Here is a 17,954-nt window from a genome sequence, read left to right on the forward strand (position 1 = left end):
ACGTGACAAATCAGATGACAAAACATTTGGGTTGTTTTTGTGGCAAAAAATAAATCTGAGTGTGGTTTTCACATGGAAAAAGACATCCAGATACATGGCTTATCTAGCTATTGTAGGTAAAGCTGAATGTCAGGTAAATAAGATTTCAAATCATGAATTTTTATTTTCCTTTGTTTTATAGTCATGACTACAGCAAACTGGAGTAATGGAAAACAAAAATCAATGAAAATATTTTGAAATCATTCAAATCTGAAATTCATTTTCAAATAAAGAATGTCCATTTCATGTAATTTTTATGAGAGAACTGTTTACTAAATTGTACATTATTATATTTATTTGTTATTACTGCTTTTGCCAAGAGAAAATGAATGATGTGCAAACATTGATAAACAAATTTGTAGTAATTATTTTTTAATGGCAGTTTGGGCTCTTAGTCTCATGTTATTTTCATATAATACACCTATCAATTTTTAACCCGGATAAGGGGGGGAGGGGACAGGGCATAGGGTTCAGATTTGACATTGTCAAGAAAATATTTGTCAAATTTCCTACCCCGGGGAAACTGTTTGTAATCAGATAAACAAGAAATCCCCACCCTATGACAGCACTGCCCCACTGTGGGTCAAGAAAAAAAAAATTGAATTACCCAACCCTCTGGGACAGTAAGATCAGTCAAATTGCCACCCTATGCCCTCACCCCTCTCCCACTAGACTGCAAGCAGTCCCTTTCTGGATAGTCGAGAGGTCGCGCGAAATAGCCGAGCGCGAAAAAAAAACTAGAGCAAATGAGCGGAAGGGGGCTTGGGGAGAGGCGGGAAAAAGGGGAAAGGAAAAGAAAGGGACTGCCCTCTTAGCTGTAACAGACGCGTTCAGGGTAACTCCGCCCGCAATTCATTAAACCCATTAAAAATCCAATTAAAAATGACAGCTAATAGATAACAACTCTGCATTGTTATTCAATGACCAGAACACCGGGCCAGAACAATAGGAGCGAAGGGGAATAATCGCCGAGCTTCTTTGAAAAGGCCAAAATTCGATTTTTTTCTTCAGGACCCAGAGTAAAAGAAATCGACGACACAAACGCCTGAAGTGTAATTAAGAGCGAGGCTCAAAACAACTGGAAGGCTGAAGCTGTTGTTATATCATTTTAAAGCATCCTGCGGTGAATTCTGCCGACAAAGCTTGTTCCGCGCGGATGCGAAAATTACATTGTACTTGTTGGCACAAATGTCTTTTAATAATTGTGGGATCTTTTTGAAGGCAACTGCTTTTAAACCAAAGTCTTTTGACTGCAACTGGTCTTGGAAAATACTGCGAAACGGAACAACAACCACAATCGAGGCCGTGTTGGCAAAGTCGAAGCTTTCCCGAAACCAGCGGGAAGAACGGCCATTACATATTTTCCGAGAAAGCGCTTCTACTGCTAGCTTCTGTTCCTCTTTTAGAACTAAGCTGCCGAGTTGATCGCTTAAATTTACGAACACATCGCTGATACTCTCTCTCACCGAAGCCATTTTCCTAGTGATCTGAAGTGTTGACATCAAACGTGTGAAGAAGTTAATTACACATCGAACTTGTCTGACAGCAGCTATTGTTTACGGACCAATCGGAATTTTCCGTTGCTGGAGCGACGGGAAATTCGAACGCGTTTGTTGCAGTTAAGAGCGCAGTCCCTTTCTTTTCCTTCTCTCCCCCAGTCCCTTCTTGTTTATTTCTCCTCGCTCCAGTCTCGGGCTATGAGCACACCATCTCGACTAACCAGAAAGGGACTGCTTGCAGTCTACTCTCCCACTGGATAAACATTGATGGGTGTATAAGTTCCAGAAAAAATTGCAGCATTTATTTCAATTGTTTTAGTTGAATTAAAATACTATACAACTTGAACAATCGTCTTGAAAGAGTACCTGGTCTCACCTGATTTACAATGTTGACATCTTTGCAACCCATTCCTGAGTTCATCCAGGTCTATTATTCTGGATCCATGTGGTATTAACTCCTCCTTTAGCTCTTTGGTCTAATGAGAATTCAGTTTTTATGATTAATGTTGTGGGAGCCTGTAAACACGACTTTAATCAGCTCTCTCCAGTTGTGAGTAAGGTCAGTAAGGATAAGAAAAGTGTGCCAGTTTTCAACATAAGATTTGTTCAAAGGCAACAAATAATTTAAGTTGCAAACAGAGCCTGAATCACCAAAAGCAACGTGCAGAGAGAAAAGGAAAGGGTTTCTGTGTTTGCTAGTGCATGTTGATGGATAACATCTGCGTAATAATTATATTTCGTGTGTCAAAAAAACTCTTACCTGACTCGCACAGGTTTTTCTCTTTGTTAGAGGTTCGTTTTCATCTGGTTGTTCGGTGGTTTACTCCAGTTTCCTCTTTGCCCTCCATTCCCTTATCCCTGTAGTCTTATCAAAGCCACTCTGTTTTTCCACTCTCGAATTACGAGCAAATCGGCCTCCTTCGCCGCGAAGAATTTCAATTGATGGCTTTTGGTGACATTCTTTGTCCACCGAACTTAATATAACGCCGCCAACCATACACATGACACCTCCAGCACTCCACAACTTTGAACGGCAGTCGCTACTTTCATTGCTTTTCTCTTCCGTCAATGCTAAACCAGCCGCGCACGGCAAAAACTTTGTTGAGATCGACGGAAAATGAGCATATTGACGAAATGCACTCGTTTGTCGCTGTACTGCCGCAGCTCGAGACAAGAGAGGGACTTTTTGTAAACTGTTTTGCTGAATAGTTTCTCGAAACAAAAAAAGGAAAGACAAACGAGATGACACAAGTGATAAAACACAGCGGGAAGCCATTTTTTTATTTGTTTTCATTAAGATTGACTTTTAAACTCTGGCGCGCTCGCGCCATTTTCGTACCCATGTCACACGCACCAAATAACTATATTGAGCCACCTTAAGTCTTGGGTAACATCAAATTAAGTCCCTAAGTATCAAGCATTGTATTTGATTTAGTTTATTTATTTTAGGGTTATCTTACCTCCTTTTTCTTAACAATGTAACCTGAAGCATCTCTTAAAATAGTAGATGCCTGGAAAGTAATATGCAGTTAGATTGTTTATTCTGTCCAACAGTAAAGCTATGATTCTCACAATTTATATTTATCATCTAAAAACATTTTAATATTAATTTTTTTATTAATAATTTAAAGAATTTTCACTAAAAGTACCACATCATTTGAAGATTCAATTTCTATTTAACAAAGGTGCACGTAGTACGCCATCAAAGTGGCTGTATTTTCAAGAACAAGACAGTATTGAAAAATTAAGTTTATTTTACATTGTCTTTTAACTTTTAAAGTAAAGGACAAAAAAAGGGAGCTTTTTTTTAGGTAAAGGAAGGAGGCATTCCAAGGACATCTTGATGTGCTACCTAAAGTTTAGCATTTTAAGTAACATTAACAACCTTACTATATAATCAATTTGGGCTGTTTCATTTTATGACTTTAACTCAATGACAGTCCAGGGTTGTAAATAAAAAAAAGCTCTGTTCAGGTTTAGTAAATAAATGTAACAGAGCAAATGAAAACTCAGAAATATTTATAAATCCTATAGACAACAAGCACTTCACTAGTCTGTAACCTCTCAACCAAAGGGCATTGTAACATGTTAACTCTTCCCTATACATCAAAGTCAAACAGTCTAAATAATCCAAGTGCAATTGAAGGGTTTGGGGCAAGAGGGGCACAATTGCACTTTTTCTCTTAAAATTATTGAAATTTCTTCAGATTTGCAAGCCCTATTTTATTTGGTACAGAGACCAGTGAGTTGTCATGTAAAAATAAACTTAGTTGCAAATTCAATTATAGAGAAAAATGCTAAATATACAAGAATAGCTTAATATAATTTCTAGAATTTTTTCAAGTGATTTACAAAAGAGAAAAAGCAACACTCAACTGATTTCTTCTGTATATGAGACCGAGCCAAGACAAGCAAAGACGTGAACAAAAGAAATCAGTCACGGGTCTGTATCTACTTTAGGTCACTTGCATTTTCTAGATCCAAGGCTCCTGTGGGCCAACTCGTAAACGCAGATGTGAATAGAAGGGTAACCGTATTAAGAGCGGCGGACTGAGAATAACGAGAACTTGCCGTCAAATCTGAAATTTCGGATTTCCTCATATTTTGTCAGAAGAATCCCTCTAGAGAACCATTTACGAAAATAACAATAAAACTTTCCAAATATTTTTCGTTTTCGAGAATTCCGGCATAATGTGAAATGCCGTGATTGCGTCGCAGCCGGCGTTAAATTTTGACAAGATTTGGTGCATTTTCAAATAGCTTGGGAAGGAAGACGGCTTAGCATTTTGAACAGTCTTTTGAAGGCATCCTTCTGAGAATACGGTCTTATGAAAATATTGCTGAGGATCTCTTATTTACATGCAATTTTCAAAGTCCGAAGATTCCTTTTCGTTGGCTTAAAACATGCACTCTGATTCCTTTTTTGATACACAATGCAACGCAAAGGTGGAGGTACACGTTCTATTGGTGGTTTTACGTGGCTGCCAATTGACAAAAAAAGCATCTTGCATAAACAAACACATGCTCTCAAGACGGACCAAATTTCACCCATGTGGTGTGCGAATCAAATTTCGTCGAAATTTCGGAAATTTTTACCCTCAAGATTGTTTTTTGGAAAATTTTTAATTGGCAACTAGTGTATTTTATTCCACAATTAGTAATTTTAACTATCTTAGACCAAAGGGGTATTGTTTTTTTTGTTTTGCCCGGTAAGTTATGTATTTTTACTGCACATGGGGTAGGAAATAACCACTTTGCCAATTTTGCTGAATTTTAGAAAACCTCTGGAAACGGCTGGTGCTTAATGGGTTAAATAAATATTGATATAAAGTTAAAGGGATACTCTAGACCCCAAAACAACTTTCGCTTAAAAGGTAGCATTTGGACTATAATAAAGGGTAAACGGCACAAAAAGTACAAAAGAAAAAAGTAAAAGGCCGAAAATTGCCCGAGAAAGGCGAAATTTTCCCCGTTTTGAAGACCGGAAGTAAAAATCGTCTTTGGTAGAGCACGTGATCGATGACGTAGAATGAAGAACCGCTCTTGTTTACAACACTGAAGTCAATATGGATTCTGGGGATTAGCGCAGTTCTTTTGCTTGTTTTTCTTCTGAACAAAATAGTACAATTGAAATTGCCGACGGAGCAACGTTAGCAGAGCTATGAGGGCGCTCTTTCGCATCTGTTTAGCCGTGCAACAGCGAAGTGAACTCGGTTACGGACTCTACAAAACGAGTGCGAAGAGGTGTTTTAGAGCGGATTGGTAAGCGACCAGTTATGCATTCTATATATCGCAAATTCGGTGTATTTCACATCCGCAATGTGATTTTATTGGCGATTGAATAAGTTTTGAGTAGCATTAAAGTTTCCTTTTTATGGTACGGCGTTGTTATTTGAAATCTAGTTTAGTTTGGTCATTTAGTTATATTTTTTGGCCTGTTTAATAGCAGTTAATAGAGACACAGCGTACAAAACTCAGCGAAAGCTTGGAGATGTGGGCAGCTTTCATTATAACGATTCACACTTTACAGGAGCGGTACCTGTACAAACAGCAATACTACGACGAAGACTATAAAGCACCTAAATAAATTCTGGAGTCATCCTGTACTGGGTCTTTTGGGATATTAAACGAGTTTAACCTTTCATGCCATATTGAGTTCCATAGTACTGCATTCGAGCTCACTTTACAGGGATTTTTTCCGCTAAGTAATGTGACTGGCAATTTTTCATTGTTTTCCATTTTAAAGCAAAACAAGGCCTGTCACCTTTGATATTATGCTGATTTAGAAAATGGTGTTCACCGTTGTTGGTCATTTTGCCCTGTTGCGCCGCGTATACAGCGAATATGACAGTCGCGTACCTGAACAGAACAAGGTTAATGAAATAACCGCGATACTACGTGTGTTCGAAAGGTAAGCTTAAGTATCATTATCGGCTATTGCTAGTTTTCTTCACGCTGCACTGCAATAACAATTTTTTATTATTTTTCAAACATACAGCGAACCCTAGTTCTGGTGGAGTAGCTTGTTTTGTGATCTGTCTGGCGCAAGCGGCTTCATGGGACGTGCTGTCCTCCATCGGGTCTATGCTCTTATTTTCTGATAGTTTTGAAATGGCGTTTTGTGAGCTTTTCATCTTTCCATAGACACAGCTATGATAATTTGTGGTTGAGAACAGTCTTCAGAAAAGTGAGCAGAGGTCGTGGGGTTAGCAAACAAATCGAATCGCGTGTGTCCGAACCATCCGTACAAAACCCGAAAGAAATGCCAATTATGAAGACCTTCACCGTTGTTACTAGAATGAAGCATCAAGCAACTATAAATCGATACGGTGTTATTGAATTTTCTTCAAAACACGAACTATGCATTTTATTTTCGAATTTTAAAATCAAGCCATTTACCGAATCTTGCTAAAGAAATCCAGGGGAATCTAACCGGAAAAGGTTTGGCGAGTTCTTCTTTCTGCGTCATTTCCGGTTTTCGGCCCAAGCGCTGCTTCGAATCCCATGGCGAGAAACTTTTCGTTTTTCTAGGCAAAATAGCGGAGATCGAACTCCAATTTCGGTAAATATCTTTTATTTGGGTCATAAGCTTTCTGAATTTGGAAAGTTGTTTTGGGGTCTAGAGTATCCCTTTAACAACCCACCGAGCAAGTGACAAAAATCACACAACGCGATAACTCGTTCATTGCCCATGCATGCATTCACGAGTTAAAAGAGTAATGTAAAAGTTATTTCTTGTTTATTGAGCATTTTAATCACAAACTGAATATTAAGCAACTAAGTTTCATTCATCATAACTGGTCTCTGGGAAAAAATAGGGGCTAATTTGAGCAACGGCGCTGTGAAACAAGTTTCAGCTGGCGTTGAACCCTGTAACATGGACGGTTTTGTGAAACTTTTTTGAACTTCCATTGCAAGACAAATTTCATGAAAAGTAGAACTGCTTTCTACTTCTGCAACAGCCTGCAACGGTCACAGTGGTGAAAAAACAAGAGTTTCACCGTGTAATAACACTTTGAGAAATGTCTTGTTTCGCAGTTGCACACAAGTTTCAGTTAAAAGTTTCAATGTGTAACGGCGACTTTAACAATATACAAGATGTATCTATAAAAAAATTCTTAATGCATACAATAGAAAAATACCTATATTGGCTAAATAAAAGTATAAGTCAAAGAGATAATGCTTGGAGGCCATTAAATTCTGTAATGCTACTTGGCAAAGAGTTCCACAGACTAACTGTGTACAATATAGAAATGATCACTGTGCAGCAGCAGATTTGTAAGCTGGGGTGTTCAATTCAATAAGGCAACAAAATCTGTGAAAAATTTGTAGCTGTCTTCAATTAGCAAGTAAACTATTAATAACTGTTACAACAAGTTTTGCAGTTTAGTTTAAGTCCGTGTTTAGAGTGAAGTGATTGCCAATGTTGGGTTGACATTTCAAGGTCTTGTGGTGCCTGGAGAGTTACTTTTTAATACTTTATATGGTCCATTGCTAGTCAAGAGTGTAAGCTTGATTTTGCCTCTTGTAGTTTAAAGAGCCATTGTCAGTAACTTTCGAGAATCCGGCGACAGAAGCGAAAATTCAAATTTTTTTTATTTGCCCCAAAAGACCCTTTTGGTGAACTATTTTCAAAAATAATATTCAAAAGTTCCTGCGAATTTTTATTTTGGCAAAAATTGCGAAAGTTCAAAATCGTCAAAACGTGCCCGATGGCCCGATTGAAATTATGCAAATTAGTACATTTTCAAAACTCTCGTTCAAGACAAGGCAACGTTTTCTCCAGTTGATACTTTCACAATCGTTTTTACATCCCTTGTGCTTGCTTCCAAACTACATTTTATCTCGACCTGAACATTCTTTCATTTGAAGTTGCCCACGTAAAGAATACAATGCTTGCTATTCCTTAGATAGAGTGATTTTTGCCATATTTCAGATGACCATATCATCAGGGGTATACGAATATACTGGTAATAAAATAACTTTTTTGAACAGGCAATTGTTCTTATTTATCATATTAAAATATTTAGTTTGGCCCGTGATAAGTGAACATGCTAGGTCGAGATGTGTGGAATGCACTTTGACACAATTCGCCATTTCAGTACCTCATGTTCCTCCTGTTACTTTGCACGTGTCAAGACCGTTCATGAAAGCTTTTAGATAAAAGCCAAGGTCTCTGGTTTCATTTCATGCCTTTATACACGTAAATAACTAGCTTTAAACTTGAGTGCTCCCCATATTAGCAAAAAGTTATCAAATGATTCTTTTTCAGGTGAAATTTTCGAGTTTATATTGAGCCGTTCAAGCGAGATGAATAAGCCGTTCCCAGGAAATAACTTGAAATCAGTGAAATTAATACCCCGTCTCTCATATCATGCTACACTTCCAAGCTTTTAAGCTAGAAAGTGCAAATGCTTCTTTTTTACGTGGCCTAAAACAGAATTTGCCTAAAATATTACGAAAGAAGTCCACCGCAAGAAAAAAACTGAAAAAATCGCGCACCGACTTAAATGTAAACATCAGCCATTTCTCGACTTGCCACATGGATGAAGCGCGTCCGTTGTTTTACCTTTGTATACATTTATGACCAGAAAGTAGAAACAAAAAATCTTCTCTATGCCCATCTATATATAAATACACTTGCCAACCAAGCTTTGCTTCTCTGTGTGTTTGTCGAAAATACTGAAGAATAATGCAACATTGTTACTGACTTCTTGACTCATTCCATCACAACCGGATAACACGACTAAAAACTAGATATAAAGAAATGCCGGATTGCCTTCCAAATACAATTTGTGTTCCGTGGGTTGTTTTGGATCTGATCTTTGATGAATTCCCTCTCCGCTGCTCTGATTGACTTCCTGATTTGGTGTTTAAGGTTTTTATAGGTAGACCAGGCATGTGGATCATTAGTTCTACGAGCTGTTTTGCGCCAGACATTCCTAGATTTCATAAGTTCACGCATCTCCTCCGTTATGCAGGGATTTGGTTTTCCACGAACTTTAATTGATCTAATCGGAGCGTGATGATCGAGAATTTCATTGAACAACAGGTCAAATGCGTGTAATTTGTCATTAACGTCGTCAAATACTTCCACAACAGACCAGGGTGCACTGGACATATCAAACTGGAAAGCATCTGGATTGTAGTTCTTTAAACTCCTAGTTGTAGTATATGTGGTCTTAGGTCGAGATGTCGGACGGCAAAGACCATGTCATGGTCACTAATCAAGCTGTCCATGACACCAGCCTTAACAACTTGTTTGGTTTGCGAAGCGAGAATAACATCAAAAAGACACCGCGACAATTCAGTCACTCTAGTAGGAGCAGCAATTAATTGCGATAAATTAAACGACTCGTAAAAACTGGTCAAAGATTTCGATTCTCTACATTCGGTGCTGAGAAGATTACAGTTTAAATTCTGTTTTAGGCCACGTAAGAAAGAAGCATTTACACTTTCTAGCTTAAAAGCTTGGAAGTGTAGCATGATATGAGAGACAGGGTATTAATTTCACTGATTTCAAGTTATTTCCTGGGAACGGCTTATTCATCTCGCTTGAACGGCCCAATATAAACTCGAAAATTTCACCTGAAAAAGAATCATTTGATAACTTAATGCTAATATGGGGAGCACTCAAGTTTAAAGCTAGTTATTGACGTGTATAAAGGCATCAAATATAACCAGAGACCTTGGCTTTTATCTAAAAGCTTTCGTGAACTGTATTGACACGTGCAAAGTAACAGGAGGAACATGAGGTACTGAAATGGTGAATTGTGTCAAAGTGCATTCCACACATCTCGACCTAGCGCGCTCACTTTTCACGGGCCAAACTAAATATTTTAATATGATAAATAAGAGCAATTGCCCGTTCCAAAAAGTTATTTCATTACCAGTATATTCGTATACCCCTGATGATATGGTCATCTGAAATATGGCAAAAATCACTCTATCTAAGGAATAGCAAACATTGTATTCTTTACGTGGGCAACTTCAAATGAAAGAAGGTTCAGGTCGAGATAAAATATAGTTTGGAAGCAAGCACAAGGGATGTAAAAACGATTGTGAAATTATCAACTGGAGAAAACGTTGCCTTGTCTTGAACGAGAGTTTTGAAAATGTACTAATTTGCATAATTTCAATCGGGCCATCGCGCACGTTTTGGCCGATTTCGGACTTTCCCAATTTTTGCCAAAATAAAAATTCGCTGGAACTTTTGATTATGTTTGAAAATAGTTCACCAAAAGGGTCTTTTGGGGCAAATAAAAAAAAAATTCAAATTTTCGCCTCTGTCGCCGGATTCTCGAAAGTTACTGACAACGGCTCTTAAAACTGAGAACTATAAATGTCAAAAACAAAAGCTTACTCCTTTGAACATGGACTCATTTCCTTTAAGTATGTTAAAAATTCTCCTGGATCTCACCTGTAAAGCCACCAGCTGGGATGTACTTAGGCCAGATGGTTGCCCCACTGACAATTTCACTTCAGATGCCTCAGGTTCAGGACTAGAAAGAGTCTGTTCAAACACAAAGTGAAAGCATTAAAAAATGCAACAAGAAAGGCTTTTTAACTGTCTCACTTTGCCCATTTTCTTCCCACCACCCCCACCTCCCATTGCCATTCAGCTATCCATTAAGTAATGGAGTTTTATTCCCAAAAAGTTCTGAGCTGCTATTGGCATTCCAAAACTACTTTAACCCATTGCCCCCTCAGAGCATGACATTATGCTAATTTCCTAGAAATTTTGGAGTAAAGACTGCGCGATCCAAACGCTTAAAATAAACCATATGCGCAGTAGCACTATAGACGGGATCAGGTTTCAAAGCAAAGCTCATCCGAAAGAGGAGGAATTTTGCTGCCGGAAAGTGTAAAAATTTTATCATTTGATGCATGGACATATAGTACAGGGAGAAAAGCACAAATCAAATTAATTTTTTTGTGTTTTACGCGCGGCGAGCTCAAAATATGAATAATTAGCGGCCGCATAAAACTGTTAAGACAGGTCATGTCAAGAACCGAAAATGGGTAAAATCACCGTTGTATACATCAAATATGAATTTTAACTGTATTTATTGAAGTTTTCTTGCAGATTCAAGGCCATTTAAAGGCAGGCAAGGATAAAAGAAGGGGAAAATGACTCGAGCCGCACGAGAACTCTTCGCGAAAAGCAAAGTACAAACGCATCGCATCGCAAACAAAAACTCACGCAGCGCAAGGAAACGACAAAACAAACAAGTAGAGATTCCAAACAAGTTTTATTTACAAGATAAAGAATTCGGCAGCCAAAATGTGACAAATGACGCTAAATAAAAACTTAAATGGTGCCAAATAAAGGCCAAAGTCGTGTGACCGGTCCAAACCAAAATGAGATTCAAAATACTATATTCTACGCATCATTGAAAAACAATTCGCGGCCTGATTGCAAACTAGTGAAACATGTCACTATTAGTGGCCAAAGGTTATTTAACCAAGAAAAGATCTCAAATATTGATTAGGCCAAAATGCAATGAAATCATGATCGTATATACTTTTGAAACTCACCGATAGTTCATAGATCGCAGCGTCACAGATAAGGACTCGGGTTATAAAGAATGCAATTTCAAGCCGCGTGGTATTCATGAAGCAAGTTTTGCAAAGCGCTACACTACATGGTAAACACTGAAAAGCTGTCTCTACTGAACGTCCCCCACTTGTTTTTCTACCCACCCTCTTACAATGCACACAAACTTTCTTCCTACCTTCAATTTTAACACTAAAATGCTTCCCAATATTTTCTGGGGTGACGGACAAGTTATCAATCTTGCGGCGATTTGAAAAGGCGATCGAAATTTTCAGCACCGCGAGCGAGCTCCCTAGTTAAATCGTTAAAATGCAAATATTGACTTATTTCCTCAAACCTGTTCTTAGTCATTACCCTTTTGATACCCTGGTTGCCACAAAAATCATCGTTAGACCAAAATAAAGCGTAATTACGGAGGCGATTTATCCCCACGATCAAATTTACCCCGATAAAAGCCTTTAATTCCGCGCGCGTGATTTGATGAAAACTAGCAAATCAAACGCCTAACTTTAACTGCGCGTAGCGATTACTTTCCTCTACCACTCTATCCCACAAATCGTCTCCTAAAAAATTCAAAAAAACATCTAATTCGGAAGGATTATCTAAGGCTATATTAGGACCAGACGCTGCCACGAACGGAGGAACTTAAACATCTGAGAGGTGAGCCGTCCATCTCGCTTCTTCTTCTTCGTCGTCTGTGTAATGGCTTGGCTGTGGAACTTTGGCTTCTTCTTGATCAGGAGCATCTTCTTCGTCTTCTTCAGCGTCTAGGCCCCCGAAATCTAAATCCGAATCATCGTTACTACTAGATCCTCCCTCCCCAAACCCATCAAAGCTTTCTTCATCCCCCGAGTCCCCAAAAAGCGCCACTACATCCATATCATTTTCGAATGCATTCGCTATTGTCTTGCAAATTTCAATTACCTCGCGCGATGAAAAAATTACCGACTTTGGGGTGCTTGACATGACCTGTCAAAAAATGCGCAAAAGATGGCATTTGATTGGTTAACCATCTCTTTTGATCTCCATGACAACAAAAAAACGAAAAAGCCACCAGGGGGAGGTAGAGAGGCGAAGAACCAGCCGCCATTTTGGATGGGCGGTCTTGGGCATTTCAGGAAATTCGGGGGTTGTTGTGCACGGGTGGTTATGGGCGTTTGAGGGGTCAATGGGTTAAGGTAGCCTTTCACACTTTAAATGACGTATTTGAGCCCTGAAAACCCCAGAAGGTGATTCGTTTTTCAGCATTACAAGAATAATGGAGGTGACTTTTTGTTAAACAAAATGCTAGTTTTTCTTTACAATTTAATCCAATTTTCTGAGGCAGGTAATGTCAAATCTAAACAGATATTCTGCTGAAATGAAACAATAGGTGCCCCCTGAGTCCAATCATAAAACAATGGTGGCTGACAGGCGAATGGTAACATGTTTGCAACCATGTTTTTCCTTATGTTACTTACTGTTTCTTAACATGGATTGCCGACTAATAGAGGAAGTCTGTTCAGTGCTGTCTTGACCAAGCAAAAACTAGAGGGCTCAGTTTAGTTTCTTCCTCAAAAATTTGGACTTTTCTTTAGGTTATTGAAAACCTCAACCACTTCATAAACCATTCAAATAAACCAAATTCTTTTTCCAATCCAATGAACTGTAAAGGGATTTGAATATTTATTAGTCTTGCCTGAGATTTGTACAACAATAAAACAAAATATTTGTACAAAAAGGAAACTAAAAATCGTCTGTAAAAATCTAACATTATCTTCAACATTAGCTCTAAACCTGGGATTAAGACAATTTAGGGACAATCCTAGAAAGCTAATTGAATACTTTGAGGGTTGGGAAATCCCCTAGCATGCCAAGACACATTTTTTTACGTCGATGATGCAACATTACAAAGCACATGCCTCAGTATTGTTTTTCACATGGACCACAAATTAATCATTCATGACACATGTATTGAATACTGAGCCCATGACAAAAACGATACTATATCAGTAGCACTGCCCTCTGTCCATACCAACCCCACCCCGTCCCACCCCTATTTTACAGATTTTTCTTCAAACTGTCAGAGTTAGCCTGAAATTACACTAGTGTACACTAGTGACTTTTCTGGACCATAATCTTCAGAACAATGAAGACCTTTCAAACATCAACAGGAACACACAAAAGCTCATGGAAAAAAACATGAGAATGTGCTGACATTGCACCAAAATGGCAGATGCATTTAACAAAACCTTGTGGCTGCAGGATATTATAATAACATTATTGCACCCCTCAGTTGTGTTAAGGTAATATAAGCACAATGTCCTTATACACTGTAATTAACCACTATACCACCAAAAATAGTAGCGAAAAAATCAAAAACAAACAGCTGTCACCTGTGATGTACTTGTAGTTGCCTGTTTGAGAGTGAGTGAGGAACCACTTTGGCTTGAATTAACTGAACTAAGGGAACTGTTGCTTCCAAGAGTGACCAAGGAGTTCTGCGTATCATTCTCTTGTGGAGACTGGCTTTGGTGTCTGGCTGGTAGTGGTAAATTTGATATGACAATTTTGTGAAGTGGTGCAAACAAGCCATAGTTGGATTCACACTGGAAATATCTGCAATGAAATTAAGATGCAAAAAAGATTTAATAAACTGAAACCTTTGCAAGAAAAGTGAAGCAGGTTCACACACAGGCAAATTAAAAAAGCAGTTGAGCTGCTACATGGAGAAAGAAGCCAGTGAAGACAAGAGAAAGGAAACCTCCAACTGCCACAAAACTAGCTAAGGGTACCCACTTTTATCTACCCTCATCTAACTAATTAAACCAGCTGATCAAAGAGGAAGCGGTATTTGTACACTGTAAAACAAAACTGGGAATACATATTAATCATTAAAACTGATAGTACATACATGAATCTAAACCCTTTGCTGGAATTTGCAATTTGTGAAAAAAATAATTATTGTACACAGCTAATTAGGTAATAATAATAATAATAATAATAATAATAATAATAATAATAATAATAATAATAATCACAATAACAATAATAATCACAATAACAATAATAATAATAACTATAAGATACCTATGGGCGATTATTTGGAATGCATTGGTGTATATTCACCCGGCATGGGCAATCAATAAATTTATCTTATGTTATCAATTTTATTAATTAATAGCTAAAAATCGATACTCACAACTTGTCTCGCTATGAACTTTATCGATGTTATTGATTTTACTAACTTTAACAATCTTCTTCAACTGTTCTCAGTGTTGCTGAATCACTGGATCTTTTTACATATCGAGAAACTTGCATGGATGCAACATTGTTCTATCTCTTTTACTGTTGAAGTTGTTATATACTTGGTACTTCTTATTTATAAAGTTCTTTGCAATTTAATGTTTATGATAGCTACAGTTTCGCTCATATACTCCATATGGGAAACAGTCTAGAATATAAAGTCTACTCGGGCTGCTATGAAGTGATGCATTTAATTTCTTTTTATAGAACTCTACACTCCACTATTGCAGTGCACACTTGTGCTCATAGCAGTAAACGTGTCAAAACTGGTTTCATTATTCTAAATGAAATATCTTTTCATTAAAATTGATAGTTATCAATAAAATCAATATTGTTATTGAAAAATCTATAACTATCGATTACGCACAAAAACCTTTCATCGATATTTATCGATTATCGATATAGTTAGCTAATTTCTATCAATTTTTATCAATTATTACCAATTATCGATCTTATCGATTACCCACGCCAGGATGTTTAGAAAGTGGCATCCTTTATAGCATTAGTGGCCTCATTTATTTCCACTGTACGTCTCACAGATTTTTAAACCTATCCTCCCTTCATGACTGAACTAATAGGCCTTATCACGGTTTTCGAAGCCACTTTGACGAGTAGGCAAACACGTCTGAAATAACAGTGTTTGTATGGGAATCCGATGTCAAATAATTTTCATAAAACATTGCTTCTGAAAAAATCATGAATTGGAAACTTTTGAAACTGGGGAAAGGATTTTAAGAAAAAAATTGGAGGGATGTAGCTGTGCCAGAAAGCGCCCAGTCATGTTTTGAGCTTTCCATACATTTCCCTGTATTTTTTTCCCGCGAACTATTTTTAGTAGCAGTTCACGGCTGGTTCGCTATACGGACAAATGTATGGAAAGTTCAAAACTCGACTGGACGCTTTCTGGCACAGCTACATCCCTCCAATTTTTTTTCTTAAAATCGTTTTCCTAGTGCCAAAAGTTTCCAATTCATGAATTTTTCAGAAGCGCTGTTTTTTGAAAATTATTTGACATCGGATTTCCATACAAACACTGTTATTTCAGAAGTGCTTGCCTACTCATCAAAATGGCGTTGAAAACCGTGATAAGGCCTATTGAATAGTTTTAGTCAGAAAGATAGCCTGATATTGCATTACATTACTTGAAATCATACAGGAAATTGACTTATGATAGAATAACCGAGCCACACAGATACAAACCTGACTCACGTTTACTATTGTCATTGGTGAAAAGGGTTCCCTTGGATTTTCAAAGTGTTACTAAAAATAGATAGTAGCAAACATGCCACTCGTGACAAAAATATTGTCATTTTAGCGGACGTGGCAATCTAAGATACGATTTAAAAGTGGCTCGTTTGCTAGCATGAGATCATTGGGTCGATACACCATCAAAGACTTGAAATTGGATAAGTGGCATTAAATCCAAAATTAACCATCATTTTGATACCTTGTCATTATATATAAAATTAAAAATTGAGTACGCCACCGGCCAAGGAAAACAACGCACATTAGTTATCTCCTACGCCACTTTTTTGACGTTATTTTACACAATTTAACCATCGCTACTTTAGGGACATATTTGTCGATTAAACGTCTTAAGCCTGCATAAATCGTTTTACCTTGTTCCAGCGACTGCCCCATCATTTTTCCCCAAAGGTTCATCAAGCTCGACGCCAGCCCACTTTCCCTTAGCGAATCCAGTTTCTCCCAGATACCTTATAACGCCATGTTTTGAACCGCTAACCACAACGCGAGCACCAATTTTAAGGCTCGATTCTGCTTTGCTGTCTGTACTTTCACTTACTGAAATTCTCCGACTGTCGCCAGGAATCTGATTTATTTTCGTGAGCTTCTCTAATTTTGTAAATATTCCGTGACCTGGTTGACATTCGAAATATCGTACTCCTTGAACACTTCCATTATTTTTTCCAACTGTATCATCCAGCACCACTCCAGCCCAGTCGCCCTTAGCAAAACGAGTTTCTCCAACAAATGCTATAACACCAGGATTAGATCCTACCAAGACACGATCCCCTATTTTGAACAGGTTAAACAAATTTGACTTCGAATTTGAGGCTTGACTTTCTGGAGCCCGAGGAATTTCGCCACGTCTCCTCACAGTTGTTTGCGATGAATCTTTTTTTGAGGACGCCCCGTGTAAACTAGAACTAGAACTTTCTCTCCTATATTGCAACCGTGTTTGGGAATTTTCCCTAGAAGGTAGTCTGGGTTGTGCAATCTGTGTACCCGTGACAGAGCCTCGAGGACTAACTAAACGCTCACTAGCAGTCTCGGCTGCCTGTGCTCCCCTTCTCACAAGTCCACTCGCTGCTAATGGACTAGTTCTTGGCTGTGCTGTAGATCCTGTTGATGGGTCAGAACTTTTTGTAGCGCCACGTGGTTTTACATAAGGAGTTGGAGTTTGGCTTGTTCCAGAAACACCACCACCTTGGATTGGCTTCACAATTTTGCTCGGCGTCTTTAAACGCGAAATACCTGACGGGATCTGGCTCATACTGAAACAAGAGGAAAGACCTGTCCGTTTACTTTGTGTCTCATACAATTAACCCAGTAGAACCTTTTCATGCTACTAAAATTACAAACGATTCACCAGGTTCTATGCTATCAACTAGGTGCGATATCGACGAGACGAAAGATCTTGGGTGCAGCCCGAGTCTCTCGCGATTTTGCACGCACGTAGGGCCGAGCAGGACCGGGTACGGGGTCGGTAAGGCTAGGCAAGCTTGGCATTCGCTTGGCATTGGCTTGGCACGCTTGAGGCGCTGAGGCATTCTCGTCCCCAGAGCCTCCTGTCCCTCTTAGCCGGCGGGGCCTTCGCACGAGGCTCTGGGGACACAGGATTTGATTGGCTAGTTCCCAACGATAGAAATCTAAAACGGAAGTGAAAATGTTAGCGGCAGAGCGTAGGGTTAGCGTAGGGTGGGCGACTGACGGCCTGGCGCGAAAAATAAAAGTATCGTCAAAAAGAAATGCAGCACGATGGCGGACGATAAAAATCGATAAAGATTCTCCGAAAAAGCCGTTGGTAAATGTTTTAAACATCTGTAGGTGTT

The 17,954-nt window shown here is 38.5% G+C and overlaps 1 protein-coding gene across 4 annotated transcripts in view; it reads right to left on the reverse strand.

Annotated features, from left to right (window-relative positions):
- The window catches only part of LOC146472898 (CAP-Gly domain-containing linker protein 1-like), a 129,900-nt gene extending 112,370 nt beyond the window's left edge, over positions 1-17,530 (reverse strand). For 2 of the 4 annotated variants that reach the window (XM_085119131.1, XM_085119130.1), the window contains exons 1-4: positions 16,500-17,530; positions 13,971-14,193; positions 10,459-10,551; positions 2,999-3,049 (exon numbers count right to left, since the gene is read on the reverse strand). In XM_085119131.1, the coding sequence (XP_084975257.1) occupies positions 2,999-3,049; positions 10,459-10,551; positions 13,971-14,193; positions 16,500-17,395 (1,263 nt within the window). In that variant the 5' untranslated portion in view covers positions 17,396-17,530. The remainder of the gene's footprint in view (positions 1-2,998; positions 3,050-10,458; positions 10,552-13,970; positions 14,194-16,499) is intronic. The other 2 variants (XM_085119133.1, XM_085119132.1) reach the window with 1 other exon arrangement.
- Between the last annotated feature and the right edge of the window lie 424 nt (positions 17,531-17,954).

This window comes from Pavona decussata, unplaced genomic scaffold, assembly GCF_977016875.1.
Source record: "Pavona decussata unplaced genomic scaffold, jaPavDecu1.1 SCAFFOLD_96, whole genome shotgun sequence".
In the NCBI taxonomy this organism is placed as follows: Eukaryota; Metazoa; Cnidaria; class Anthozoa; order Scleractinia; family Agariciidae; genus Pavona; species Pavona decussata.